This window comes from Eublepharis macularius, chromosome 2, assembly GCF_028583425.1.
Source record: "Eublepharis macularius isolate TG4126 chromosome 2, MPM_Emac_v1.0, whole genome shotgun sequence".
In the NCBI taxonomy this organism is placed as follows: Eukaryota; Metazoa; Chordata; class Lepidosauria; order Squamata; family Eublepharidae; genus Eublepharis; species Eublepharis macularius.
Genome location: NC_072791.1, coordinates 135,254,853 through 135,282,505, shown reverse-complemented (window position 1 = coordinate 135,282,505; position 27,653 = coordinate 135,254,853). Strand labels below are relative to the sequence as shown.

Sequence of the window (27,653 nt, the reverse complement as noted above, 5' to 3'; positions counted from 1 at the left end):
TTGCACACCCCTAGTTCTTATTGATCTCCAGACTATAGTGATCAATGCCCCTGGAGAAAATGACTGCTTTGGAAGGTGGACTATATGGCATTTGGGGTTGCCATGTCTCCCCTGGCAATCAGTGGGGGGTGAGAGGACTTACTAGATTGCAGGGGCTCACTGACAATGTCATCACATTGGCACTTGTGTGAATGTGCACATGGAAGTGATGTAGGGTTGCCAGATCCCCTTACCCTCCTGGCGGGGGGGGGGGGGGACCTGACACTCACCTTACTCTTACTCTTCACATATGTGAAAAATGCATGTGCACTCCCAGGCCTGCACAATGACATCACTTCCAGGAAGTGACATTACTGGATGAGATTTTTCAGGGTGGTATGCTGCTGTCACTCCCAGGAGTGACATAGTTGTGCCACCCCAGGAGCATGCCAAGGAGGCCTGTTCAACTGCCATTCCCCCCTGCCAGCCAGGTGAGTGGTGGTGGGGGACAGAGGGTGGGAAGGAACAGGGGGTCCCCTGCCACCATCGAGGGAACGGTAACCCTAAAATGACAATCAGCGCATTGCTAGGAGATGCCAAGGACACCCTGGAACCACAGAGTTTTGCTGAAATACCAGAGTTTGCTAGCTTCTCCTGGTGACACTCTGATGTAACATCTGGGCACACAGGATGTCAGGATGTTGGGACGTTGCTGACATTCCATCCCATTTCCTGCCATTCTCCCCCCACCCCCCACCCCTCACTGGACAGATGAGCAGTGGTGAGAAGTGCCTGCTGGGGCAGAAGATCCCTTACCTTGACAGGGAGATTGGTAAACCTGATGGTATTACACCTTGTTGAGGTCCCTCTCCAGGAATTTCCTAACCTGGAGTTGATAACCTGTTAGTTCAAGGTTCTCATGCAGCAAGTCTGTTGTGCTCAGCAAGGCCCTTTGGCCAAGTTGTGCTACATTACTTTGGGGACTCAGCCCTTTTTAGCTGCTGCCCCCTTGTTTTGGAACAGTCTCCTGGAGGAGGTGAGGCATGCCTTCTCATTGCTTGCTTCAGGAGAGGAGGCATAACGGAATTTTGTAGGAGGTATTTAGTTTTGAGTAAATAGAACTGTGGACAGTGATTATACTAAGAGTCAAATGTTGCTAACTTTTTATCTGTTGTTTTTTAAAGAAAGCCAATAACCTATGTTATTATTTGATCATTTTTGTCATGGTGATTTATTGGTGTTTTGAATGTTAGTATCTGCCTTGGGTTCTGGCTGTTCTGGAAGAGAGGGGGACATAAGGATAGTTTAAATAAATAAAGTACTTGCTGTGCCAAGAACAAAATCGGATCATTTTAAGTCCAGCACTTGCCCCAGTGGCTATAGGAGTTTGGAGTCTACTAGGTATTGGAAAACAAGGTGAGAGCCAGTGTGGTGTTGTGGTTACAATGTCAGCGTAGATCTAAGAGAACCAGGTTTGTCTCCCCAATCTGCATTGGAAGCTCACTGGGTGATCTTCTTGGGCCAGCCACACACACTCAGCCTAAGCTACTTTACAGGGCTGTTGTGAGGATAAAATTGGAAGAGAGGAGGCTGATGTAAGCCACCATGGGTCCTCATTGCAGAGAAAGATGAGGTATAAATGAAATAAATAAATGAGGTCAACAGGGACTACTAAATCATGTGAGCTGCTGGCCTTTATTCTCAGTGTATCTGATGTTTTAGACACGTTAAAAAGCATGCAACCGAAAAGCTGGTTACAAAGTTCATTATGCTTCTAAAGCAAATACTTTAGAAGCATAATGCATAATTCTAAATACTTTCTGCAAAATTCTAAATACTTTAGAAGCATAAAACACATACTTTTCATTCAGTGTTTTCCTAAAAGATTGTTCTAAAGCCTAGTGAATAATTTATAAGTAAGAGTACATGGTTTAGAAGCATAAAGTCCCAGGTCTCGTCCTTGTCACCTCCAGTTAAGGATAGCAGACCTATGGGTGAAAATTCTGGATTCAGTGGACCAACGGTGTGAAACTGATCTGACCCTTCTGAGGATGATGCTCTCATGCATTTTGTAGTTGTTATTCTGAATAGTCAGTGCAGGGAATCTGATTTAGGCTGGAATCACAGTTCAGGGAGACAGTGGAGTTAAGCATTTTACCCTCCCATGTTTCTCAATTTGAAATGTCCCATGGGGCTTCTATTTGCCCTATTATGGTAACATACTCATCCTTGTATAAGGCCAACAGGGCAAGTAGCTGCACCATCGTCCATTTCAGGAGGGGGAAACAGTTTTGAGGTAAAGGCTTGCATTCCTTTCTTCCTAAGCCATGGTCCCAATCAAAATTAGGATATTGTATGCTAGCTATTTAAAAGAAAAAAATGTTTTGGAGCCCTTATATGGAATTAGGAACATCTCATTTGAAAGCCAATATAATGTAACAGAGTGTAAGGCTGTGATCTGGGAGATCCAGGTTTGGATCCCCACTCTCCTGTGGAAGCTTCCTGGATGATCTTGGGCCAGTCACACCCTCCCAGCCTAATCTACTTAACAAGTTCTTTGTAAGGATTAAATGGAGGAGAGGATAATGATGTAAACTACTTAGGGTCTGGGGAGAAAAGTGGGGTATAAATGAAGTAAATAAATAAATAAAGCAGCTCTGTATGGTCAGTATTACATTCCTTGCATTTACATTATTACAATATTTTAATGCATTAATATAATTATAAATATGTCCAAAGTTACAAGAAACATGTATCTTAGGTGATTACAGGCTTTCTTATAACAAATCAATGACCTTTATTCAAAGGTCCAGTGGCACTCTCAGGTAAATGTACATGTGATTCAGGTGCATAACGATTTCCATTAATTGCTGTTTATGAAAGGAATTTATCATGCTAGGAACATTGGTTTTCTGTTATTTTTATACATAGTTTGTTAATTTTATATCGGATCTGCCTATTGCAATTTATTTAAAGCAGTTCTTCAGTTGTTTGAATCGTTCATGTCTAGTACTTTGTATATAATAATCTTGCAGCCAGTATCATAATCAAGTCAACCTCTGATCTTTTATTTTTGCATTTGATTTTAATTCAGTAGATTGAATCACAAGGTCTATGAACAAAGATTTACTTGTGGGACAGAACTTTCCTTTCCTGCTGTAGCCCATTGCCTCCCCCAAAATGCTGCACCTGGTGGTTGAGGGACCCCCCGTCCCCCAGGAATAGTATGGGATGTATTATTGGGGAGTCTGTAATGGAAAGAGCGACCAGTGAATATTGCCTCTGGCTTGGGAAAGCGCTCTTCCTTGTACAGGAAACAATTTTGGATTCAATCCAATGCCTCTTGTCAATAAACCGGTGAGTCCAAAATTCACAGAATATTTAGCACTTTTTTTGGGGGGGGGGAAGCCAAAAACCAAACCAAACTAGCTTATATTTTAGGTAGTAATATGATATCCCTGCACATGAAATTTAAATGTACATCAATATTCATTCTACCAGTGCTATTTTATATTATTCTAGCTTGCCATTTTTCCTTTGGGATGAGTTTCTTCCAAAGCACTGGAGATCAGTCAATAAAGACATTGAAAGCAGTCAGGTCATCCAATTACCTAAACATGTCCCCATTTCAAGATTTAAGAACTCCAAGATCTATTTTGTTTACAGAATAGTGAAAAATGTGCAAGGGTAATAATTCTCAAGCTGCCATAATTTGCAGTTTCTAGGCAAGCGTTAATTGATTATACAGGACGGTTGTCTATGTATAGGTGTGTCAGATATTTGATGACTTATAAAGCAAGACCTGTTTCTACTCTCTTTTAGGTATTTGGTGCTAGAACATGTGTCTGGTGGAGAACTTTTTGATTACCTTGTAAAGAAGGGAAGATTAACGCCAAAAGAAGCCAGGAAATTTTTCCGACAAATCATTTCCGCTTTAGACTTCTGTCATAGTCATTCAATATGGTGAGTATAGAAGTCTAACAGTATCTAAGTGGTGAAGTTGGTAACAGATATAGTGGGTGACAGCTGAAAACCAATGTGGAATAGACTAGGAATGGGAAGACCTAGTTCCGAACCTCTGATCAGTCACAAAGCTCACTGTGGGTTCATATAGCAGTCATGTTCTCTCAGCATAACCTAACCAACCATAAGGTTGTTGTGAAGATACAGTAGAAGAGGAGAGAAAATGTTGACTTCCATGAACTCCTTGGAAGGCCAGCAGGATAACAATATAGAAGAGTGTGAAGAAATGTACTTTAAAGAAGGTTTCTTAAATGCAACAATAAAAGAGCTGGGAAGGAATTAACATTTGCCTGGTATGAGCTTGATTGGCAGGTTGTTCTGATCTTTCTTATTGGTCAGTCAGAACCAGTTTTCAGGATGACAATTGGTTGCTGATAGGATTTTGAGTTCAGTAGAGTTTGTGAGTGAGTCTGACAGAGATGGTCAGACAGGTTCCCTCTGGTGTGAGGGAAAAGAAATCTTTTGCCCTAACTGTAACTGATTTGAGGGAGAATTCTAGTTAAAAACCAGCACAAGCTGAAACCCGTTTACACAGAAACGATAGAATTGGGGTGGGGGGTGTTTGACAAGGAATGATTGGGTAGTAATTGGAGACTCGCATTCAAGCCAAGTGAAGAAGGGTTATATCTTCTTAAGTGAAGGAGAATAATTCCTGCCCAGTGTCTAAAGGGGGTCTGACAAAAAGAACTGTGGTTCTCAAAAGCTTATGCTACAGTAAAGTTGGTTAGTCTTAAAGGTGCTACTGGACTCTTTTCTATTTTGCTACTACAGACTAACACGGCTAACTCCTCTGGATGTATGTAGAATAGTGATTTTTTTTTTAAAAGACAACCTATATATAGTACAAAGATGTTTATATAAAATATTCTACAGCATTAGAAAATGATAATTCCTGTATATAATATAGACATTGTTTAAATGTGACTAATATTGCCTGTAATTAATAGAGTAATGTGTATGATGATAATACACGATGGAAGATTTTGATATCCCCAATGATATAAAGCTTAACTTGATATCCCGATATGGTGTTAGTCCTATTGAGACTGTGTGAGATTGTTTCTATCTAAATAATACACTTTCTTTTGTTTAATAAAATACTTGTATTTTTGTTTGCAACTTTAATTTTTTCCTACCTCTCAGATGGCAAAAAATAAAATACAGTGGCTAAGGCAGTGTAAGATGTAGTGGTTTGCAACACTCTGTCTCTCTCATTGAGTATATTCACAGTTTTGCTTGTAGAAAACTAAGCCATTCTATACTTAAAATTTCTTAAATATGCCAAATAGTACAATCGTATATGCTAACTTATAAATGTCGTGTTTTATATTGTTAATGCAGTTAAATAAGTTAAGGTTTGAAAAGAAATCAAATATTGCATATATTTCAGTATTTCCCAAAACTCTGTTGTTTCTTTTAAAAAAAAACTTTACAAATTTTATATCTCTAGGGGTAACCACATGACCACCATCAGCTCCTTGGAGCAAGGATAGGATAAAAGTATAAAGCACTGCCACCTTCCTCTGCTGGTTACATCCATGCTCATGCTGAAGACTGTCCTAGGGCTTTCTCTAATTTCATAAAGTAACATGTAGCATGTTGAGCAGTTTATATGTGATTCCTGCTGTACACAAAACCTTTTTTCTTTTAGTTAGCTTAAGAAAAGGAGGCATCTACTGTCACATTCATTTACAATGAATGCTTTAAACTAGGAAAATCAAACCCCAGTGGGGCTAGCAGCTTAATTTATAAGGGTCTTGGGGGCGCTTGCCAATAAATAAGAATAATATGTGTCATATTGAGCCTAGTCCCTGAAGAAACCTAGGACAATTACCAATTCAACAAACTCATTTTATGGCATCTTTGGGTTATAGAAAATCTTTGGGTGTTGGCAGCCTTGCGTAGACCCCTTCTGGGCTTTCGAATTGTTGTAGCCTTTAATTTCCTTTCCAGAAGGGAGTAATTTTCTTTATCAGTCTGTTATTGATACTTATTAACTCACTTGGATGATTTAACCGTTGAGTGTGGTTGAAGCTGTAACTTGCAGACCATGTTTTAAATTGAGCCAGTTTCCACTTACTGCTTTAACAAGTTTGAGTAATTTTTAAATTTCACCGAAATTGAGTTTTTGCCACCAATTGGAATGCAAGGTTTCTGTACAACTACTAACCCATAACCACATACTTATTCTCATACTATTTCCTAAATTTTGATTGTCTGAGAGCTGTGATTTATATAATGGCTATAGTGATGTTTCTCAATACAGACGCCATTAAGTTACTTTCAGTCTGATAGGCTAAAGTCTGCACTAGAGTGTGCAATGCATAACCAGTGTGTTGCCACTTCTTAATAAATATGCAGTGATTACAGACCCCTTTTTGCTTGACTGACTGCAGCCCTGCTAGATCCATAAAGGGCAGGGGTGGGGGAGGGTTATTATTAGAGATGGGCACGATCAGCATTACAATAGAAAAATACCCACGATAATGGCATTCATGCAATCGGGACCCAAAGGATCGGTGCCGTCCACGGCGACCAATCCAGCATTTGGGGGGGGGGGCTTCATCAGGGCTTGATCGGAGCGATTGGTATCTGATCAGAGATCCAGTCACTCCGGCGGCAGTAATCTATTCCCCTGGCAACGGAGCCAGGGGAATGCCTGAGCTGAGTTTGCCCTCCTTCTGTCACCCTGGAAACCCGAATGGAAGCCCAGCTTGCCTTGATCAGCAGGGCTTCCTTCCAACCACAGAGCAGCAGCGCACACACCAGTTGGGAGAAGACAGCCAGGGGAGGGAGGGGGAAGGGGGTGCTCTGTAGCCATGGGCACTCCAAACGTTTTTTGCTTTTTAAAAAAATGGGGCTTTGTAGGAGGAATGGCTGTTTTTCTGTCTGTCACTCTCTGTTTTTAACCTGCTTTTAAAACACTGTATTTTGTGGGAAAACCTCATTCACGGCTCTGTGTGTGTGTTTAAAATATGCTTTGGGAAGACTGGCTGCTTGCTTTTAAAATTGGGTGGGGAGGAATGGAGGATTCTGTCCCTGCTTTTTTTTTAAAAGGTGGCTGAAACATGTTGACGGGGTGTCTCTCTCTCTCTCTCTATTTGGAGAGGCAGGGACGGGTTAAAAACTTTCCCCCCCTCTGTTCTAAGTGTGTGTGTGTGTGTGTGTGTGTGTGTGTGTGTGTGAGAGAGAGAGAGAGAGAGAGAGAATGTCCCCTCCCTGAGGGGAGGCGGCTCGTTGCCGGGTTAAACCCCCCCCTGCTCTAAGTGTGTGTGTGAACGTTCCCTCCCTGAGGGGAGGCAGCTCGTGCCTGCCGGACCCGGCGGTCGCCGCCACCACCCACCTTCCGATCCACGGATCAGAAACGGGAGATGATCAGTGTGGATCGGTGATTTGGGGTTGGCGCCGGCGCCAATCCCCGATCAGCTTGATCGGTAATTTTCTTTGGATCATGCCCACCTCTAGTTATTATTTCTCACAGACTCCTATATGGATGTGTTTTACCTTTCTTTTGATAACAGAGGAAGAGAAAATGCAGGAAAGAGGTCCAGATTGTGTACAAATCACTGTTAAGTTGAATTTAACTTACTATGCAACCCTGTGCACATGAAGTGAGGATTATCCTGAAGAAGAGTACAGAAGATTGTAGCATTAACCTACAGCTGAGCTATAGACGTTTGAAAAAATCTGAACATTCCTGTAAATAAGTATGAAAATCATGTTTGCACAGATCACACTATATAACTTTGGAGAGGGCAAATACTTTTGCATCTAACCTTAAGTGGTACAAAATGAGTGGTGACCAGGGCTTTTTTTCAGCGGGAACGCAGTGGAATGGAGTTCTGGCACCTCTTAAAAATGGTCACATGTTTGATGGCCCTGCCCCCTGATCTCCATACAGAGGAGAGTTTAGATTGCCCTCTGTGCCGCTGAGCAGTGCGGAGGACAATCTAAACTCCCCTCTGTCCAGAGATCAGGGGGCGGGGGCACTGGCCATGTGACCATTTTTGCCAACAGCAATTTAAACTTTAAAAAATCCCCCCCTTGTTCCAGCTGACCCAAAGTGACGTCATTGTGCAGTCTTGAGTTCTACCACTGAGTTGCACCACCTCTTTTCCCAGAAAAAAAGCCATAGTGGTGACCAAATACAAACATCATACATGGCCATCATGGTTTCCCTGTCTGGGATGAACAGATCCTCCCTATGCCTCCAGTCTTTCCTTCAGAGCCATGCTCTGTTCCATCTAGCCAGGTGAGCCTGTTTTCTACTGGTAGTGTGCCACACTTGCATAAATCTACAACATGAGTCTGCAGCTGAGATGTGACATTTAGTGGGGCAGGAAATTAAAATGTTAGGCAAATCATGCACAGAGAAATCATGGGAAACTAGACAGTTCTGATATGGGCTCTTATCTTGATGTTTTAACATACTTTTTATTTCTAATCTGATAGCGATTAAAAGGGTTCTGGAATGAAGGTATCAAAGCATTGCCTTACTTATAAATCAACAGTATGTAAGTTTTGAATTCTACTAAGCTAGAAGGGTAGATAAACTCACAGAAAAGAATAGTGACAGGGTATGGGGTAGTTTGAATGCCAAGTCCAGAGAAAATAGGCAAGTAGCCTAGATGGGTTTATAATAGTCAGTGGAGCACAAGGGAGAGCTGACAGAAATCAATAATAGCTTGAGGGCCCAATCTGAAACTCATTAAAATTAATGGAGAGAGTCCCACTTACTTTGGTAGCGACTGGATCTGGCCAAGAGATTTTTTCCTTATGAAACTATATGACTGAACTCATAAATCCTTTAGACTGGTAGTTCATCAGTCCTACAGACACTTACAGTTTCACAGTTCACAAAAACCCTGCAGGTTATTGCTTATGTGATCAAAGTTGCCATTTTAATAAGCTTTAGGTTTTTTTTCTTTGGAGAATATGTTTATTTGGAATAGCACCTTTTGGATGATGCTCAGCATGTTTAGGTGAGATTATGTAGTCTATCCAAAAGTTTGTTAGCATTCAACCTTGGCAACTTCAATAAACTTCTTCTGCAACTCATATTCACCAGATGTCCTTGGAAGATCATTGTGTTCCACTATCAGTTTTCCTTCTAGAAAAAAAAAAGCAAATTACTTTTTTTATTGACTGCATTATTACAGAAAGGCTTAAATTCACCACTGGTCAGTTCTGAGGTGAAAAATAAACTGAAACTTACTAATTTCAGTTATAATTGGCTGTTTGTCCCCAAATTATCATAAAATAACACATAAAATAAGAAATAAAATAACACATAATAAAGGGCAGATTGTCTTCTTTAGGATGTAGTTACAGTTCATCTCCTTCACAGTGCAATTCTAAACACTGTTATACCCTGCTTAACTCATTAGCCCTGATCTGGATGGGCCAGTCCAGCCCAGTTTTATCAGTTCTCAGAAGCTAAATAAGGTTGGCCCTAATTAGTACTTGGATGAGAGACCATCAAGGAGGTCCAGGGTTGCTACACAGAGGCAAACAATGGCAAACCTCCTGTGAACATTTCTTGTATTGAAAACTCTTTGGGGTTGCCATAGGTCACCTACTACCTGATGGCACTTTCCACAACCACCAAGCTCATTAAAGTCAACAAGCTTAGATGAGTATAACTCTGTTTAGGACTTTACTGTTAGAAATATAAGATGAAAATACAGATACCTTGTCCTTTTGCCTCATTAAGATTTCTATCCTGAAATTCCAGAGTAGGTGAAAGTTTTACAATGAACCAAATTTCAACAAAGCACACCTACTGTCCTGCTATTTTGAAAAAAGGAATGGTTCCTTGATCTTTTTCTAACATAACAATAGGCAGGGGTGTTTTTTTTGGGAAAAGAGGTGGTCGAACTCTCTATTATTACATGTGTGCACACAAAGCGCGCACGTGCACGCTCACAGAAATGTGTGATGATGTCACTCCCGGAAGTGACGCTGCTTCCCAGAACCCAGCACAATGCATTACGACAAGATAAATGTTAGTAAGCTTGGAAAATTACACTATTATGAGAAAGGGTTTTTTTTTCCTTTTTGTATCCTCTACAAAAAGTGAAATTTTCTATTCCCTTTCCCAAACATTTCATTTCTTTGGAATCATATTTTAAAATATGCAAGAAGGAAGGGGCCTCTAAAAATCCAAAATCCATCTCACAAATCTGAATTCTAACAGCTTCCCTCTGCCAGCATTGAAAAAAAAAATCCAAAATTCGTTCTCAAAATTCCACAGAGTCTGAAACTCCTAATCTAATGAATATTGAATTTTCAAATTTTCAGGGAGAGTTTTGCTTTACTGGAGCAATTCAAAATTAGATACTCAACTTTAGCTGCATTAGATTTATACTTAGTTTAAAATGGCTTTGTTGTTGTTGTTGTTGCCTGCCAACTCTACCTTTCCAATGGCTAAGCTGTTGTGACATTGTGAAATGCTCATAAATATCCCAATGTCCCATACAAACGATAGTCATAAAAACTTCCTTAACACCCAAATGTCCACTGCAATTTCAGTGATGTTAATCAGCTGAGGGTGGGGAGAACCATTTGAGTTACAGCTATTAAGACATAAGAACACCTATATGCTGATGAATATATTGATGAAAGCCTTCTGTGACTTGGACACAGCTACCCATTCCTAGCATAAAACTGGAATAACCATAACTGATATTTTAACTAATACAAATAACCGTAACTGATATATTTAACTAACACAGAACCAATCTGCATTCAACAGCTGTGGGAACCATAACAATGTCAACTTCAGTCAACAAAAGAATGAAAGCAACACACACACACAGAGCCCCACCCACCCCATGAAAAGAAAGAGAATGAACTCAAAGCAGCGCACACACACACAGTTCCCCCACCCCCATGAAAACAAAGCAGAATGAACTCAAAGCAACACACACACACACAGCCTCACCCACCCCCCAAATAAAAATAAAACAGAATGAACTCAAAGCAGTACTTGCATACACAGAACCCCCTGAATGAAATGAAAGCAGAATGAACTCAAAGCAGCTTAACCTCCCCTGCAGAGCCCTTGCTGGGCCCCAGCTCTCTGTCTCTCTCTCACTCACTCACAGAGGAATGGGAAAAAAGCAGAATTAACTCAAGGCTAAGCCTGCTTGCACTCTCTCTCAGTCACAAATGGAAAAAAAGCAGAATGAACTCAAGGCTAAGCCTCCTCTGGAGAGCTGGCTCCAGCAGCTCTGCTTGCACACACTCTCTCTCTCTCTCTCTCTCTCACTCTCTCATGGTTGAATGAATGAGTGAATGAATGAATGAAAAAAGCAGAATGAACTCAGAGCAGCTAAACATCCTCTGCAGAGCCCCTGCTGGGCCCCAGCTCGCTCGCTTGCTCTCTCTCACACACAGCTAAGCAGCTAAGTCTCCTCTGGAGAGCTGGCCCCAGTAGCTCTGCTTGCGCACTCTCTCTCTCTCTCTCTCTCTCTCTCTCTCTCTCTCTCCCCCCACGAATGAAAAAAAGCAGAATGAACTCAAAGCAGCTAAACCTCCTCTGCAGAGGTCGTGCGGAGCCCCATCTCTCTCTCACTCTCTCACTCACTCACACACAGAGGAATGGGAAAAAAACAGAAAACTCATAGCAGCTAGATGTCATGGGGCTCAGTGAAGGTGAGGACTCCTCGGGAGAAGAGGAGCCTTGTGTAATCAGCCAAGCCAGCTCAGATAAAGCAGAAGCCGGCAATTAGGAGGAACAGCTGCTGGCATATCAGAGTCCACGGCCGGCAGCTGAGCCAGAAGCCCAACACCTTTCAGCCTCAACACCACTGATGAAGCCCAGCCAGCAGTTACCCAAAGCCCTCAGTCAGCAGCTGAGCCAGCAGCACCACTGCCCTCCAGTTCCAACACCACTGGTGAAACACTATCGAGGACACCCAAACCTCTAGCTTCACCCAGAGAGCACCGTAGACAAAAGCAATGAGTGGAGCTGCAGGAAAGGTGGCAAAGTGCATGCTCCTGGCCAGACGCCAGCTGCTTGTTGAGAGTGATGAGGAAGTAAGCACAAGATAGCACCCAAGCAGCTGGCTGCCAGCCCAGCCTATCTATAAAACCCTGCCACAGACAACCGGGAGCATGGAAGCAACACATCAGAATCCTGTTCCTGCTACAACCACTCCACTGAACCTGGCCTTACCCTTGCCTTACTGTTGTGACCTTTGGACTGTGCCTTGACTCTGCCTTTGCCTAGCCCTCGGGAATTGCTGTTAACTGATCTTTGGACTGCCGAAGGAGGAAGGAATCACATGGGCAGATTCTAGAGCTGCTGGGATGGTGTTCTGGAGCATTCCCCCTCCAAAAAAAGCCCTGTTTTTAAGTATGGAGTTAGCCACACAACATAGTCTTTGATCAGGGTACCCAGTGTACTGCTGTGCTGTAGCAGATTGCACGTTTTAAAAATCTGGAAGGGCTCTACACCACAGCTGCAGGACTGTTAAGGGTTAATTCCTCACAGAATCAAAGAGCTTTGAGTGACAGGCTACTCCAAGGGATCTGATTGGGTAGTATGAGCTGGAAAGGGTGTCTGTTTTCAGTCCTAGCAGAGAGAGATCCAGTGTGAAGAGTTGGGAGACAGAGGCCTAAAGGAGAGCAGTTTTAACACTGGCAGGAGAACTGGGGAAATTTGGCAAGGAGGTTTGGGAAGTAGGTGTGTTACCAGAACTGCTCTTTATTATAATGGGGAATTAGCTGTAGCAGTCTGTAACTTAAAATTAGCGCGGATCTTAACCTATGTCTACGGAGGTCCCGATCCCAGACACTCTAGTGAAAAAGAGGCAGACTACAAATAGGTTCAAACACGTGTATTGAGTGTGGCGTAAGCCTAAACTTGCACAAGCATACAAGAGAACATACAAGATCTAAGAAATACAGAGTAGGAAATACAGAGACGTTCGCATTAGCTGGTTCCCAACGATGATAGGGGGAATACTCACTAATCCTGGATCGAAGCAGAGACACAGCAGCGAGGGTGGCCCAATGCCAGCACTGGGACCACAGACGGACAGCAAGGAAGTCTGGATAGGAATGGCCTAAGCCACGGACAGAAAGGGGGGGGTCTGGATAGGAATGGCCTAAGCCACGGACAGAAAGGGGGGGTCTGGATAGGAATGGCCTAAGCCACGGACAGAAAGGGGGGGTCTGGATAGGAATGGCCTAAGCCACGGACAGAAAGGGGGGGTCTGGATAGGAATGGCCTAAGCACCGAGTGGTCTGGGAGACCAGCTTAAATACCCCAAAACGTACCCTGGGGCTGGTGCTGTACTTGGTGGTTCTCACAGTTTACAACAAAGGGTCTAATGGGCTACTGAATGGCTTGGATGGGCCACTTTAGTAATCAGATTGAGATAAGTGACACCTCAGGAAGAGGGGACAAAAGAGGGAGGGGGAAATCCAAGTGGGCTGAAAGGATGTTCCAGCGGACAGGGCTTGTCCTGATGTCATCAGCTCTGGAATGCGGAGGTTTCTTTGAGATGCATTCTCTAAGTGTTTGGGATGGTCGGCACTTAGTTCCTTCTCCGGGGCGGCTCCTAAGATATGCAGAGCGGGGCGAGGTGCTCTCGCTGCGGACGTGGTGTGCCCGCTTCGCCAAAATGGCTTCCCAAAGCAGTCTTCCTCTCAGGGTCTTCTGGCTGCCTGAGAACATGGATGCCGGCTGGGCATAGCTGGGGCTGGATAGCAGGCTGCCCGGTAGCGAGGGCAAGCTCGGGGACCGGTCCGCGGGAGGCTCCAGGCGGGAACTGACCAGGGAGCGCCTAGCCAGGCTCGCTGGAGGTTTCCCCGGCAGGCGCCCGGCTGCTAGCAGCGGCTTGGGCCCATATGAGGCAGGCTTCCATGGAGGCAGGGGGAACGACACTTTAAAACACAGTCCAAAGCAGGGAACAGGCACGGTCCATGGCAGATGGCAATGCAGGCACGGGGCACACTTGTAACAGAGTCCAAAGCACACACAGGGAAATCCAGATACAGGGCAGGGCAGGGCTGCCCAGAAAGAGAGTCCTTTGTGCAGTTAACCAAACATGGAGTCAGTGAACTACACAGTCTATAGCGGCAGCAAGGTAATAAAACAGCAGACAGGAAACTGACACGTGTACTAGAGCACACACGTGCAAAGCAGTCTTTGGTGCGGCAGTGAAACAGCAATGCAGGAAACTTTAACACAGTTCATGGCAGGCCTTAAAGCAGGGGAGGGGGCCTACTTGGCAACAATTCCCCCCCTCGGAGACCCCGTGACGTCAGGCGCGCGGGTCTCCGAACTTGACTTCAAAGGCGAGGTGGTCGGCAATGTCCGGTGGTCGAGCTTCGAGCGAAGAAGGAGTGGGAAGGAAAGGGGGAGGAGGCGTCACTCAAAAATTTAGTTTGGAGAACCACCTAACCGAATAAGTGCAATTTAGATCAGCCAATGGGCTGCAGGTCTCTGGGTTCACACCAGGGGGTGTGCTAAGTGCAATCGTCAGAATAAATAGCAATAATTCATAAGCAATAGCAATTCATAGTTACATAAGCAGTAATGAGCAATTCATAGCAATGAGTAATTCATATGCAGCGGCAAATTCATGGGTATAAGGTTAAAAGCAAAGGCAATTCATGAGCCAATTCATGAATACAGGATTAAAAGGCGAAGGTAATTCATAAAAGTACAAGCAATTCATAGATAGGTGATAATTCATACAGGATAAAAGTGAAATGTGCAAGCAAGGCATAGACCAATTCATCAAGGGTGGAACAATTCATAGGTGATTAAAACCATAAATACATATATAGGATTAAAACAATAATTCAGGAAGTTAAAACCAATTTCATAGATAAAAGCAGCAATAGTAAAAGCAAGTGCGGGGAAACAATTCATGAGGGGTAAGCGGCGGAAGGGCTCATAGGGGACAGAAAAATAAACTTCGCAATTAAAAGGCTAACTCATGCGGCCAGATTAAAACCAAATTCATAGAGTTTAAAATCAGTAATTAAATAACCTTTAAAAGAGACCATTCCGGAGGGGTCTCAGTTAAAACCAAATTCATAAAATGATAAATAGGCTAGAATTACCTCGGCGGAGGGAGTCAGGTTAAAAAGGCAATTCAAAAGGTTAAAATCAAATTCATAGGGATAAGTTAATAGGGGGTGATAAAAGGGGTCCCAGTTCATGGGAAGATCATGGGCGCACTTGCAGTAGATAGAGGGAGGGGCTAGTTCGGGGCTAAATTCATGGGAGTGAAATTCATAAAAGCAATGGAAAGAAATTCATAGAACGATAGAACAACAAAGATCACAGACGGCTCAGTCTGCAGTACAGCTGCTAGACTGGGTTGCATATATACAGGAACAAGCAAACTTAGTCCATGTGTTCCAAAACACACTTCCACCCCCCCTTGCTGTCTGCGTCAATCCGCAGAGCAGGGTCGGTGAGCGGCGAGAAGGGCTTCAGGCACACAGTTCTAGTCCTCATGGAGGTAGTGCCGCTGGCAGTCGTTCGTAGGCGGGCCGTGGGCTGGGAGGCAGAGAAATATGTCCCCCCCTAGTCCACAAGAGGGCCTCGGAGTGGTGTCCGGCAGCAGAGCGTCCATGGGGCCGGTGCAGGATCCATACACATAATAAACATAATCATAGTTCATAACACCATAAACAACAAAATAAGCAAGGAATAGAAATGGGGCGGCAAGAACAACCATTAAGGCAGAAGGAGGTCGGGGTTGTATCGATCCATGCGGTAAGACAGCTGGAGTTGCTGGAGCTGTCGGCGGCTCCAACAGCCCAAATAAAGTAGTGAGGCACATAGTAAAACTTGAAAAGCCAAAATAACAATAATCGGGTGCAAAGCCAAGTTGTAAATTCCAGTGGCAGTGGGGCTCCAGCCAAAGAGGGTTTCCCACCACGAGTGCTCACCGGTGGTCTTGATTCGTTGGACCAGGTCCAGGATCTCTTTTCCGTTGTGGGACACAACCAAAGCAGTGGTATCCCCGTCCCTCTGGATGCTCTGGAGGGTGCGATGGAGCTGGGGGTGGGCCAGGAGCTCGTGGATTAGCTCCAGACCGATGCCAAGGGAGACTGGCTTCACATACCGATAGATGGAGGGTGCCACCAGGATCTCTTCTTGGGTCCAGACCGGTACCGTGTAGGTGAAGTCGCAGGCTGCCACCGAAGACAGGTTGCAGAAGCAGCGGTTGACTCCCGGGATCACGGGCTTGAGCTGGAACAAGTTCAGGATCACAAAGTCGCAGGCCGTTCGCACGCAGGCACATCCTTTCCCAAGGTAGACCACAGCAGAGCTGTTCTCCCGGACGACCTCGAAAGGGCATTCGTTGAGGGTGTCGACTTGCGGGGCTACACAGGGGTGATGAGGTGCAAAGGCTTGGTCTTGGCAAATGAAGCCGGTCTGGTCTCGATGCTGGCACCCTTGGAGGCTGACGAGCTGCCATCCGATCGGGGTGAAGCGGGCCAAATGGTCGGGGTGGCGGGCGTAAAGGACTTCGGTATCGCTGACTTGGAGTCCCAGAGGCACGACTGGATACACATGGAATGACTCGTGCGCACTGGCCGTTAATAAAAATAATTTAAGCTCCTGGGTGGTCGGTGAGAATGAGGAATTTACGAGAGACCACCAAGATTCAAGCTCCAGTTCTATGGGTGACAATTTGGGCATAATCAATCTTTTAATTTCCAGGGGCAGGTGCCCGTCCGTGGCTTGCCGAATTAGCCCCATGGCCACAGCCTGATTTAATTGTTGGGCTTGCATACATGCCATGGCTATTGACACATTGCGTTCAAAAGACTGTGTTCCTTTGAGCAGCAGAGAAAAATCTCTTTCAATTTGACTCTCCCAGTTAACTAAAATGGAGCTGATCTCGTGTTGCCCATTCGAAATGGAATTTAGGGACTGCACCACCGGTTTACCTAAGTCGGAGATGCTAGTCGTGACATGGGCAAACTTATTAGCGAGAGTCTCAATATTGACCGAATCCATGATTGCTAAGCCTCCGGCTGCAGGAGCAGTCCAGTCGGCAATGCTTCGTCTGGCACGCGAGAGAGAAGGAGAGGGATCGATCCACAGTTGCAGCCATGCATTCCAACCCTTGCTACCGGCCTCCAGATAGGGAGCGCACTGCGGCAGCCTCTGGGTTATATTTAGCTCAGCTAAGTCTATGCGGATCTCTTTTAAAGACATTTGCGGGCGGACTAGAACTCTCTCTCGAATGTCAGTTTTCAAAACATGGGAGCCCACTATATGCGTGCCGCCTTGGCTTAACTGTTTATTGCTAGCAATCAAAGGGTCAATTTGGATGGTGTGGGTCTCCTGGGTCCGGATCAGCAGGGAATAATTGCCTGGTTCATGAGTCAAATTTACAAAGAGCAGCCCAAGCCGGTGAAATTTCTCTACTAGGGGCTTGGTTTGGCATTCGGGCGTCTGCTGAACCAGTATCCAATCGGGTGGGCCGTGTTTGGCTAGGTCGTCCTCTTTTACAATCCAGGTCAGGTTCTCCCAGCGCTCTATAGCAAAGGAGAGAACTGCGCCTGAAGGGGGCGTGATAGTGACAGATGCAGACTCAGTGGCAGTGGTGCCTAGTAGGATGGTCATCCTGAAGGGGTCTCCTGCCTTCCATACTGCGGCCGACACTAGAATAACTTCACAGTATGGTCCGAAAGCCTCAGTGACAAAGGGCGAGGTTTCGACATTGGCAGGGGTGGTATATTTGTCTACCACCGGGACTGCGGTGGGGGCTGGCCTGATACGGGGAAGGAACATACATGGGATCGGAGCAAGCGGTGACACTGTGTCAGTAGGTGAATAGCATACTAATTCTTGGGACATAGTTTTTACTCCCACACATAAAATAACAAGCTCTGGGGGTCGGATCCACTGCTCTTCGCAACTGCGGAAGTTAGTGCGGTCCGTGGGGGTGGTCATATTGCTCTGCTGCACAACCTTACAGACCATCATTTCATTTCCTGCTAGTGTATTAATACATCTCCAGTGGGGGTAGGGCATTAATTTGGACGGGCGTCCCCCTATTAGGGTGCCTGCCAGCACGAGCAAACACAGAGTAGCCAGGTGCCTCATCTCCTGGCCTTCCTTTCCTTTCTGTAGTGAAAATATCCTGGGGAGACCTGTGGGTATAAGTACAGGTTCCCTGAGTTTATTGCAGCAAAAATGAATAAAGTAGAGCGGGGGGGAAAAGGGAAGGTGTTTTTCTGCCAGCACTGTCTATTAGGCCGGGTTCGAACGAGAAGTCCCAGGGGCACTAAGCGAGCCTTCCAGCTTGTTGCTCTGGGGAACTCCTGTGCGAAGGTTTCTTTCTCAAGCATGTATATTTCAGGGGGGACGTCTTTACGTCGGGCAGGGGTCGGCTGAACGTTAGGCGGGATTATGCAAACTTGCCCCAGGGGTCCCTGGGTGCCTAGGCTATGTGACGTTCAGGTGCCCCTTGCTTGGCGGCGGGCTACTTCTATTTTGCGGGCTGAGAGCTATCGGTCCGGCTCGGCCTGGCCTTGCCGTTTTGAAAGGAAAAAACCTAGAGAGCGGTTTCCATTAACTATAAGGGTTGCTGCAGACGGGGGCCCTCGCTTTAATTTTCAAAAATAGGCCTTCGTCATATATTTGCAGGACAACCAATTTTTGGAGGGACTCCCTCGGGAGGCCCCATTTTCTGGTTTAAAAAAAAAAAAAAAAAGATACACCAAAAGGAAAATACACCGAGCAAAAAGAAAAATACACAGAGCAGAAGCTCCCGGGTGTGGGATGCTTTTAGGTTGCCCTTACTTGGGGTGCCTGGCAGGGCTTCATTATAACTTCAATATGTCTCCCCCCCTTCTTTTCCCTTATACGGTACGGGCAAGGGAAAAGATTTCAGTACGTGGGATTGGCGGCTACTGGCGGAAAGAGCCGAAGTGGAGCCGAGGGCGCTCGGCGGCGTGTATCGAAAAGAGGCGGAGGCGGCGAAAATCTTTCGGCGCCGCTGGGTCTGGGTTGTTCGGGGGTCATCTTGGCGCGGGGGATCTTGGCTATGTAAATGAGGCACGCTGCTCCTTGTGCGTAACGAACGCACCTCAATAACACATTCCAGAGGTAACATATTTACAAAATACTGGCGGGTCTTTTACCTTTGCACTAAAGCGTACTAGATGGTGGCGCCGTATAGCAACTCACCATGACGAATAAGAACATTAGTAACAGAGGGGGGTTGACGGGCTGGACGGGGGTTTCCTTCAGGGGAGGCACGGCCCTCAAAGCCAAAGCCGACCATCATGCGAAAGCGTGGGTCTGGCAGGTGAGACCCCGAATCTACGTAGATGCGGGATCTTCACCAGCACGGCGGGTGAAATGTTTTCAAACAAAGAAATCACCTTTTTTGGTGGTTTCAACGTTGGAAGACTGCATTCACTTTTGGGCTAAAGCCTCTCCAAACACTTTCACACACAGCAAATCTCTTTTGCCTGTGCAATTTTTTTCCGAACATGCGGCTTACAATCCAATTAAGAATCACTCTCGGTGGTGGTCTTATTTGGCTTTGGTTGCCGTGTTTCTCCCTAGGGTCCCAACTGTGGGGCCCGCCTAACCAAGTTAAAGAATAGAACTGACAAGAAATAACAAAAACACTAAATGATTATAGGAAGCTACGTTGGCCTTTTACATCGAAATTTAAAAGGGAATTGGGCTTCAGGTTCACACACACATAAAGTTAAGACTGCACAATGAAAAGGGACGGGGGCTGCGGGGACTTGAACTCAAGTCTCCTTAAGGTGGTTTTTCCTCTCCTGGTTCCAATCCCTTCCAAATTCTGACAGGGAACCAGTGATTACATTTATTTGGGCTTACTTCAGCCTGGGAGAGGACAAAAGGAAGAACTGGGAGGAGGTCAGAATCCTGGTCTGGCCAGTTTTTCCATTTCAATGAGGGGTGGGGGTGTAGCGCTGAGTGGAAACAGTCTGTTTTAGACGCTGCTAGCAACTGGGATTCTTTCTGGAGTCTGCTCACTTGCATTATTACATTCCTGACTGCACTTACTGCTGGAGGCTCTACCTTTTCACTAAGTTTTGGGCTTGAGCCTTTTAAAACATGGAAACAGATACACAAATGTCTTTGAATTAGCTCGAGCACTACTAAGCCACACAGGCCCAACATGAGGTTTTCTTCAGGGGTGTTAGTCAGGAAAGGCTGAGAGAAAGCTATTTGGTGAGTAGTTGCAAGCACTGGATTCTCAAAGCAATTTAATTCTTCTAAAGGAACTGCATTTTTACTTTTGTTTACCTGTTCTTCAGGATCATTGCAAGAGGGCACAGTCACGGTGGGCTGTGTATAGCTTGGCTGGTGGCACTCTATGGGAGCCAAGACAATTGCTTGGGGAATGACTTTTAAACTCTGCACATGCTCAGAGGCTAAAGTGAATTCTGGCTTCTTGGGCATGGGGGCTGAGGCAGAAATTGGAGGCAAAGGTGACTGACTACCTGTTTCACTGCCTTTGGCAGGGCGGGGTGCTGATTCAATCACTGATTGTTCCTCTAAAGTTTTTAATCTGGCCTCAGTGAGTCTCTGGGATTCCAGGAGATTTTGCATCAGGGTTTTTAAAGTGGCAGTTTCATTATTCTGGTTCTCCAGCAAAGTCTGCATGCTAAGGAATTTATTGTGGAGCTGCTCTTTCTCTATTGTGCAAGCATTTAATTTTTCTTTTAATTCCTCATTCTCTTTATTAAGAACATTTATTTTTAAATTCTGTTCCCTATTTACACTTATGAGCTCCTGAATTTTATTTTGCAGCTCTGTCAGATTTCTTTCAGAGGTGTCTGGCAAAGTTGGTTCTGGGTTCTGGGTGCGAATCACCCTTTGGAATCTTTCCTTCTCTCTTTTAAGTTCCAAGCTATTTTTAGTTCCCGGAGGTCGAAGGCTAGCCTCAACCTTTGGTTTTCTCCCACGGGCAGTTAAGTGGGGAGAATAATGTGTGACCCCCGGGCATCCCTATTGTAAAAAGGGGTTCCCAGCTGGTGGCGGCTCTCCTATTACTGTAGCCACTGGCTGTGCATGTTGGGAAGGGCCATTCCTAAAGATGTCTAGAAGGGCAGAGAGAAGTACTGAAGTGGGCTGCTGGTGGAAGAGCTCCATGTCTGCCCCATGATCCTTGAGCCGCTTCCAGAGTTCCCAGCGGAGTGAGTCCCTGGCTGGCGGTGGGCCGCCTAGGTCAGAGGGCTCCTCATGGTCCTTTGGCTGCAGTCTCCAGGAGTCAGCCTGACTTGGGGGAGGGTAGACCTGATGATTGTAGGGGTGAGGTGCCCGAGGGGGCGGGGGTGCCGAGGGCAGCACAGGTCTCCAGGGCTCAGAGGGTCCCTGTGGGGAGGAAGGGTAGTGACTGGGGGTGGGCGCAAAGGTCACTCCTGGACGGGAGTCCCTCTGGCTGCGGCCCCGAGTGAAGCTACCACTTCTCCCACGCAAGATTCCACCTCTAGGCTCCGAGTACGAGCTATGCCCTTGAGGCCGATATTGGGAGTGGGGACCATGGTTGGCATACGTGACTGTGTTGATGGGCTCACTGTCTTTCCTATGGGGGGCCGGGGACTTCACATGGCGGATCGCTCCGGTTTCTCGCAACAGGCCAGCAATGCTCCTGATGCGAGCTTCCAGGTCTCCCCATGAGATGCTCCCAGGTTCAACTCCTGCCAGAGCTAGGCGGGTAGTACTGTTGAGACCATCTATGACTGCCCTTCTGAATTCTAACTCATCGAAGTCGGGTATATCGCTTGCATCCAGGTCCACTTCGTCTGCTAGCTCAGCGAGAAGCTGCTTCCTAGCTAAGTATGCCTCTGGGTCCTCTCCGGGCTTTTGGGACTCTGCAATGTACAGGGCCTTTAAACTCTTGGTGGGCCATAGGAATGCGCACAATTCTTTAATTGCTCTGTACTGACTTCGGGTGGCTAGTCTCCGGTTAGAAATATATGCGTTGAGGGAGGTGACTATTTCGGGGCTGGCACAATGGCGGGCCAGCTGAGCTACATTGGAGCCACTGGCAGAGGGCTGGGACATGGTCACGTGTGCGAACCATTGTATAGCTGAGTCCCGGTTCAGGGGTCCCATGCGGTCCGCTATGGCTTGGAGCTCATCGGGCCTCCAATTGCGGGTCTCCTTAACTATCCGGTCTGTCTTCCTGCCATCCTCGTCTGTGGAGACAATTTCTTTGGTAGCTATCGGATGGAGGGGCTGTGGAGCTTCCTCGGGCTGAGACGGAGAGGATGACCAGTTGTCGGTACTACCTTCGGGGAGGGCCAGGAGGGCTGCGGGATGCACGGCGGAGATTACGGCCTGCTGCATCCCCAGGTGCTGCTTTAGGGCCTCTAGCTCCCTCTTACAAGCGGAGTGGTCTGCTGCGGCTATCTTTGCAACTTTCTGCTCTGCCATGAACTGGGCAGCATGGGTTAATTTTGCAATTTTCTCCTGACCTTCAATTACTGCGTGCTCAGCCATATCGGCACGAGCGGTGGCTACTTCAGCCTTGTGCTGAGCGTCCTGGAGGGCAGTGGTTAGTCCCTGCTTCTCCAGCATGTAATTAACTCGCTCTGAACGCCACTCGGCTGCCTTTTCCTCATACTCTTTCTTCTCCTTCCTTAACTGTTCTATCTCCTGTTCCTGTTCTTCTTGAGCTGCCTGTAGCTTATTAATTAGGGACACGCTGTCCTGTAGGGCGGTGAAAAGTGCCCAAGCTCCGTATCTATCTTTCTTACTAGACCTAGGTTTCTCCTTCTCACAAAAATCCTGGAAGGCGCTTCTAACTATCTGGAGCGGGTCGGGTCCCTTGAAGGAACCGGCTTCCCAAGGGCAATCTCCCTTCTTAACTAGCCACTTCTCCAGGCGGGGCACGGTGGGGGCTGCCCGGTACATTTTACTTTTGTTTAAGGCTGATCTCGGGGGAGGTTAAAGAGTAGATCAGCGACACCAGGGGTGGGGCGATTAAAGTTCCCTATAAGTTTTCCCGTCTAGGGGCCGTTCGGAGGTTATTTCCCTTCGGGTCCTCGGGGATTCTTACACTGGATTCTTAGGGGTTTTTAACAACTTTCTCCTCTCTATGTTCCTTTGGGAGGTTTATCCTTCCCTCTGGTTCTCAAGGATTTTTAACTGGGTTCTACACAGGTTTTTACCAGGGGTGATTTAAAGGTCCTACTTTTAGGTTTGCAAGGGTATATTTAAGGGTTCTACACTCGGTTCTTCTCCACCGGGGGAGAAGGAAAATTCCTATTCCCGCTTCAAGCTTGCCTACAAGCCACGGGACCAGGAAAAGTTTACTGGCTCAGAGGGTGCTCTCAAGCTCTCTAAGCCCAAGAACCAAAAACGCTCAGTGCTCCCAAGCCTCTGCTCAGAAGCCAAAGCTCAGGGGTCTCCCAAGCCTATACTCGGAAACCAAAAAGTGTCCCCAAGCCTCTGCTCAGGAACTGCTACTAAGGGGGTCTCCCAAGCCTCTGCTCAGGCAACCAGAAATGCTCCCAAGCCTCTGCTCAGAAACTGCAAATGCTCTCAAGCTCTCTGCCCAAGAACTGTACTCAAAAAGTCCCCAGGCCTCGTGCTCAGAGACAAACGGTTAAACTGTCTCCAAGCCAAGACCAAAAGACTGACGCGCTCAAGGACTGCCTCTGCAGGTCCCCAAGCAAAAGTGCCCAGGAGTAAAGCTTACTGTACTCCCAAGCGAGGTGCGCTCAAGAATTCTAACAACTCCCAAGCAAAAGTGTGCCCACGAGTCCCACTGACTCCCAAGCGAGGTGCGCCCACGAGTCTGACTTAAAACTCGCAAGCGGAAAGGCGCCCAAGAGTCCTACTAACTCTCAAGCGGGGTGCACCCAAGAGTCTTCCTTAAAACTCTTAGGCGAAAAGCGCTCAAGAGTCTATCTTAAAACTTTTAAGCACGGTGCGGCCGGCTGCCGCGGGGCTTCAGGAACCTGGCTTCAGATTCCCAAAGCTAAACTAAAACGAACGGACTATCGATCCCTTCACGTTTCCTCCGGAGCGGGGATTGAAGCCTAAGTGCTGGCAGGAGCGGGGTTTGGACGGACAGGAGAGACGGGGGAGGGCGGAAAAGAGTTTTATATGTGCTGCTTCAGGATGTATATATATATCTATAGCCTACTTCTGGGATCCCACCCACATAGACGCGTTTAGGCGGCCCGGAAGGTGGCCAGGAACTTCACCAGTTCAGAGGTCCTCACCCACAGTACACCGGTTATAACGGCTGGAGGGCCTCGCGGTGCACCACAAAAGGCAAGTAGTCCAAAGCTGGCTGAAGGAGGAAATGGGGGAAAAGCCAACCCACAAGATAGAAATGCTCACTAGAGCCACACACACTCACACTTTTAGTTCCCTGAGCTAAATTGCGCTCCTTACACAGAGGTCTGGAAAATTTTCCTCTAAGTCAGTTCGTTGAAGACACGCGTGTCGACTCACGTGTATTCACACGAACTGGGTTATGCCCGCATTCTCCACCAGTAAACTGTTACCAGAACTGCTCTTTATTATAATGGGGAATTAGCTGTAGCAGTCTGTAACTTAAAATTAGCGCGGATCTTAACCTATGTCTACGGAGGTCCCGATCCCAGACACTCTAGTGAAAAAGAGGCAGACTACAAATAGGTTCAAACACGTGTATTGAGTGTGGCGTAAGCCTAAACTTGCACAAGCATACAAGAGAACATACAAGATCTAAGAAATACAGAGTAGGAAATACAGAGACGTTCGCATTAGCTGGTTCCCAACGATGATAGGGGGAATACTCACTTATCCTGGAGCGAAGCAGAGACACAGCAGCGAGGGTGGCCCAATGCCAGCACTGGGACCACAGACGGACAGCAAGGAAGTCTGGATAGGAATGGCCTAAGCCACGGACAGAAAGGGGGGGGTCTGGATAGGAATGGCCTAAGCCATGGACAGAAAGGGGGGGTCTGGATAGGAATGGCCTAAGCCACGGACAGAAAGGGGGGGTCTGGATAGGAATGGCCTAAGCCACGGACAGAAAGGGGGGGTCTGGATAGGAATGGCCTAAGCACCGAGTGGTCTGGGAGACCAGCTTAAATACCCCAAAACATACCCTGGGGCTGGTGCTGTACTTGGTGGTTCTCACAGTTTACAACAAAGGGTCTAATGGGCTACTGAATGGCTTGGATGGGCCACTTTGGTAATCAGATTGTGATAAGTGACACCTCAGGAAGAGGGGACAAAAGAGGGAGGGGGAAATCCAAGTGGGCTGAAAGGATGTTCCAGCGGACAGGGCTTGTCCTGATGTCATCAGCTCTGGAATGCGGAGGTTTCTTTGAGATGCATTCTCTAAGTGCTTGGGATGGTCGGCACTTAGTTCCTTCTCCGGGGCGGCTCCTAAGATATGCAGAGCGGGGCGAGGTGCTCTCGCTGCGGACGTGGTGTGCCCGCTTCGCCGAAATGGCTTCCCAAAGGAGTCTTCTTCCCAGGGTCTTCTTGCTGCCTGAGAACATGGATGCCGGCTGGGCATAGCTGGGGCTGGATAGCAGGCTGCCCGGTAGCGAGGGCAAGCTCGGGGACCGGTCCGCGGGAGGCTCCAGGCGGGAACTGACCAGGGAGCGCCTAGCCAGGCTCGCTGGAGGCTTCCCCGGCAGGCACCCGGCTGCTAGCAGCGGCTTGGGCCCATATGAGGCAGGCTTCCATGGAGGCAGGGGGAACGACACTTTAAAACACAGTCCAAAGCAGGGAACAGGCACGGTCCGTGGCAGATGGCAATGCAGGCACGGGGCACACTTGTAACAGAGTCCAAAGCACACACGGGGAAATCCCGATACAGGTCAGGGCAGGGCTGTCCAGGAAAAGAGTCCTTTGTGCAGTTAACCAAACATGGAGTCAGGGAACTACACAGTCTATTGCAGCAGCAAGGTAATAAAACAGCAGACAGGAAACTGGCACGTGTACTAGAGCACACACGTGCAAAGCAGTCTTTGGTGCGGCAGTGAAACAGCAATGCAGGAAACTTTAACACAGTTCATGGCAGGCCTTAAAGCAGGGGAGGGGGCCTACTTGGCAACAGGTGCAGGCTCCCAAATGGGCCAAAGGAAGGGGATAGATCTTCTAAGGAGAGGAGATTTTCCCTATCCAGTCAAACATGGAGGTAGCTCTGGAAAATGGAGAGCTCCCTGGTTGGATGATGTTGAAAACTGCCTGTGGAGACCTTCAGATTTAGCTAACAACTGAAGGAAAGCACTGGTGTGTGAAGAGAAGGGGACTGGAGTACTAGAAAGTGGGTACTGGCATTCATAACTCCAGAAGAGAAAGAAAATACTAAAAGAATGTATACTAGAGTGCTTGAGGGAAAACAAGGTAAAATCAGAACAGAAGATATATAAACTTGTTAGTTATTTTGGAATTGGCTGTCTATCAAGGGACACCTGGCTTGAATCTTTCTGACAAAGGTGGACTATAAATGACATGACAACAAAATGAAATAAGTAAGAGCTGACTTTGGCCAGGTAGAAGCAGCCTAAAATTAATTTTATAAATGAAAACATTTAAATGAGCATATTAAAAACTAGTAGTTTGTTCCCTGAAAAATCATTTTCTTTAAAGCACATCATATCATATAGTCAAAATTAGAAGTTATTTTTGAAAACATCATCCAGTAAAGTTAGGCTAGCCCCAGATGTAGTAGGGAGCACTCGGCTGTAGAAGCAGAAAGAACATTCAAACCTCTAAGTCCTGAGCTTACAGCTCTTTCCATTCCAGTTGCTGTCTCTGTAGGAATGCAGTGTAGGTAGCAGGATGATCTCTTGCCTTGTGAGTGGTGTCAGAGCCCCATGGGGGAGCTGTGGGGGAAGAGCTCCAGCAGCTCCAATTTTAGGTTTCCTCAGGAGGCAATTCCCTCTACTGCCAGAATAAGTAAAAACTCAACATAGTATGAAGAGTCTGCAAGGAATAACAGGGAGACCAGATAAAAGAATCTGGATTGGCTGTTTGTGACATCATCAAGCAAAATCATGATTGGTTTAATTTCTGTGTTGTGTGTGTTGGCTTTTCTCTTTTGGTCATACTTTCCCATGGTGCCCATATTTTGCAGTGCTGACAAATAAAACTATGAATACAGGAAAGGCCAAATGGCAAACCTGATTAGGCTTCACCGGTAATAAATAATGCCAATTATTTCACAGGGGAGGGGAAACACTGAGATGAAATTCCCTATAGTAATGTTGAGTAGCAACAATTTGTTTTTATCTAGGTTATCTGAGGTTTTCAGAGGCCATTTGGAGGGAGTGAGGCAGGATTTTGCATGAATATTGATAAATGACAATTACTACAACCTCTTCCCTTCCAGTTGCCTAAGGCCATGTCTGCTGGGGTATGCAGAAGAGGCTCTGTGTATGCATTTGTGTGGAGGCAAATGGAAAGAATAAGAGCTTTGTTTTCATCCTTTTCAGTAAAGAGAGATAACTGATTTTAAAACCATGCACAAGGATACCAGAGTAGTGGGACAAAAAGAGATGCTGCAAGCTGTAAGTTATAAAATGCCACTGTACACATCTTTTATCTAAAGAGAATTCAGACTTTGAGAGTCTCAAGTCTGAGGTTCTCAAAATACCAGGCACAATTTAGAAACTGGCTCAAGATAGTTTTACCAGATAGAAAATGAATATCTGTG

At 46.4% G+C, this 27,653-nt stretch overlaps 1 protein-coding gene across 1 annotated transcript in view; it reads left to right on the top strand.

The window, feature by feature from the left end:
* Positions 1-27,653, top strand: part of BRSK2 (BR serine/threonine kinase 2) — a 612,383-nt gene that overhangs the window by 450,804 nt on the left and 133,926 nt on the right. The window contains exon 4 of the mRNA XM_054972235.1: positions 3,802-3,942. Coding sequence (XP_054828210.1) covers positions 3,802-3,942 — 141 coding nt within the window. The remainder of the gene's footprint in view (positions 1-3,801; positions 3,943-27,653) is intronic.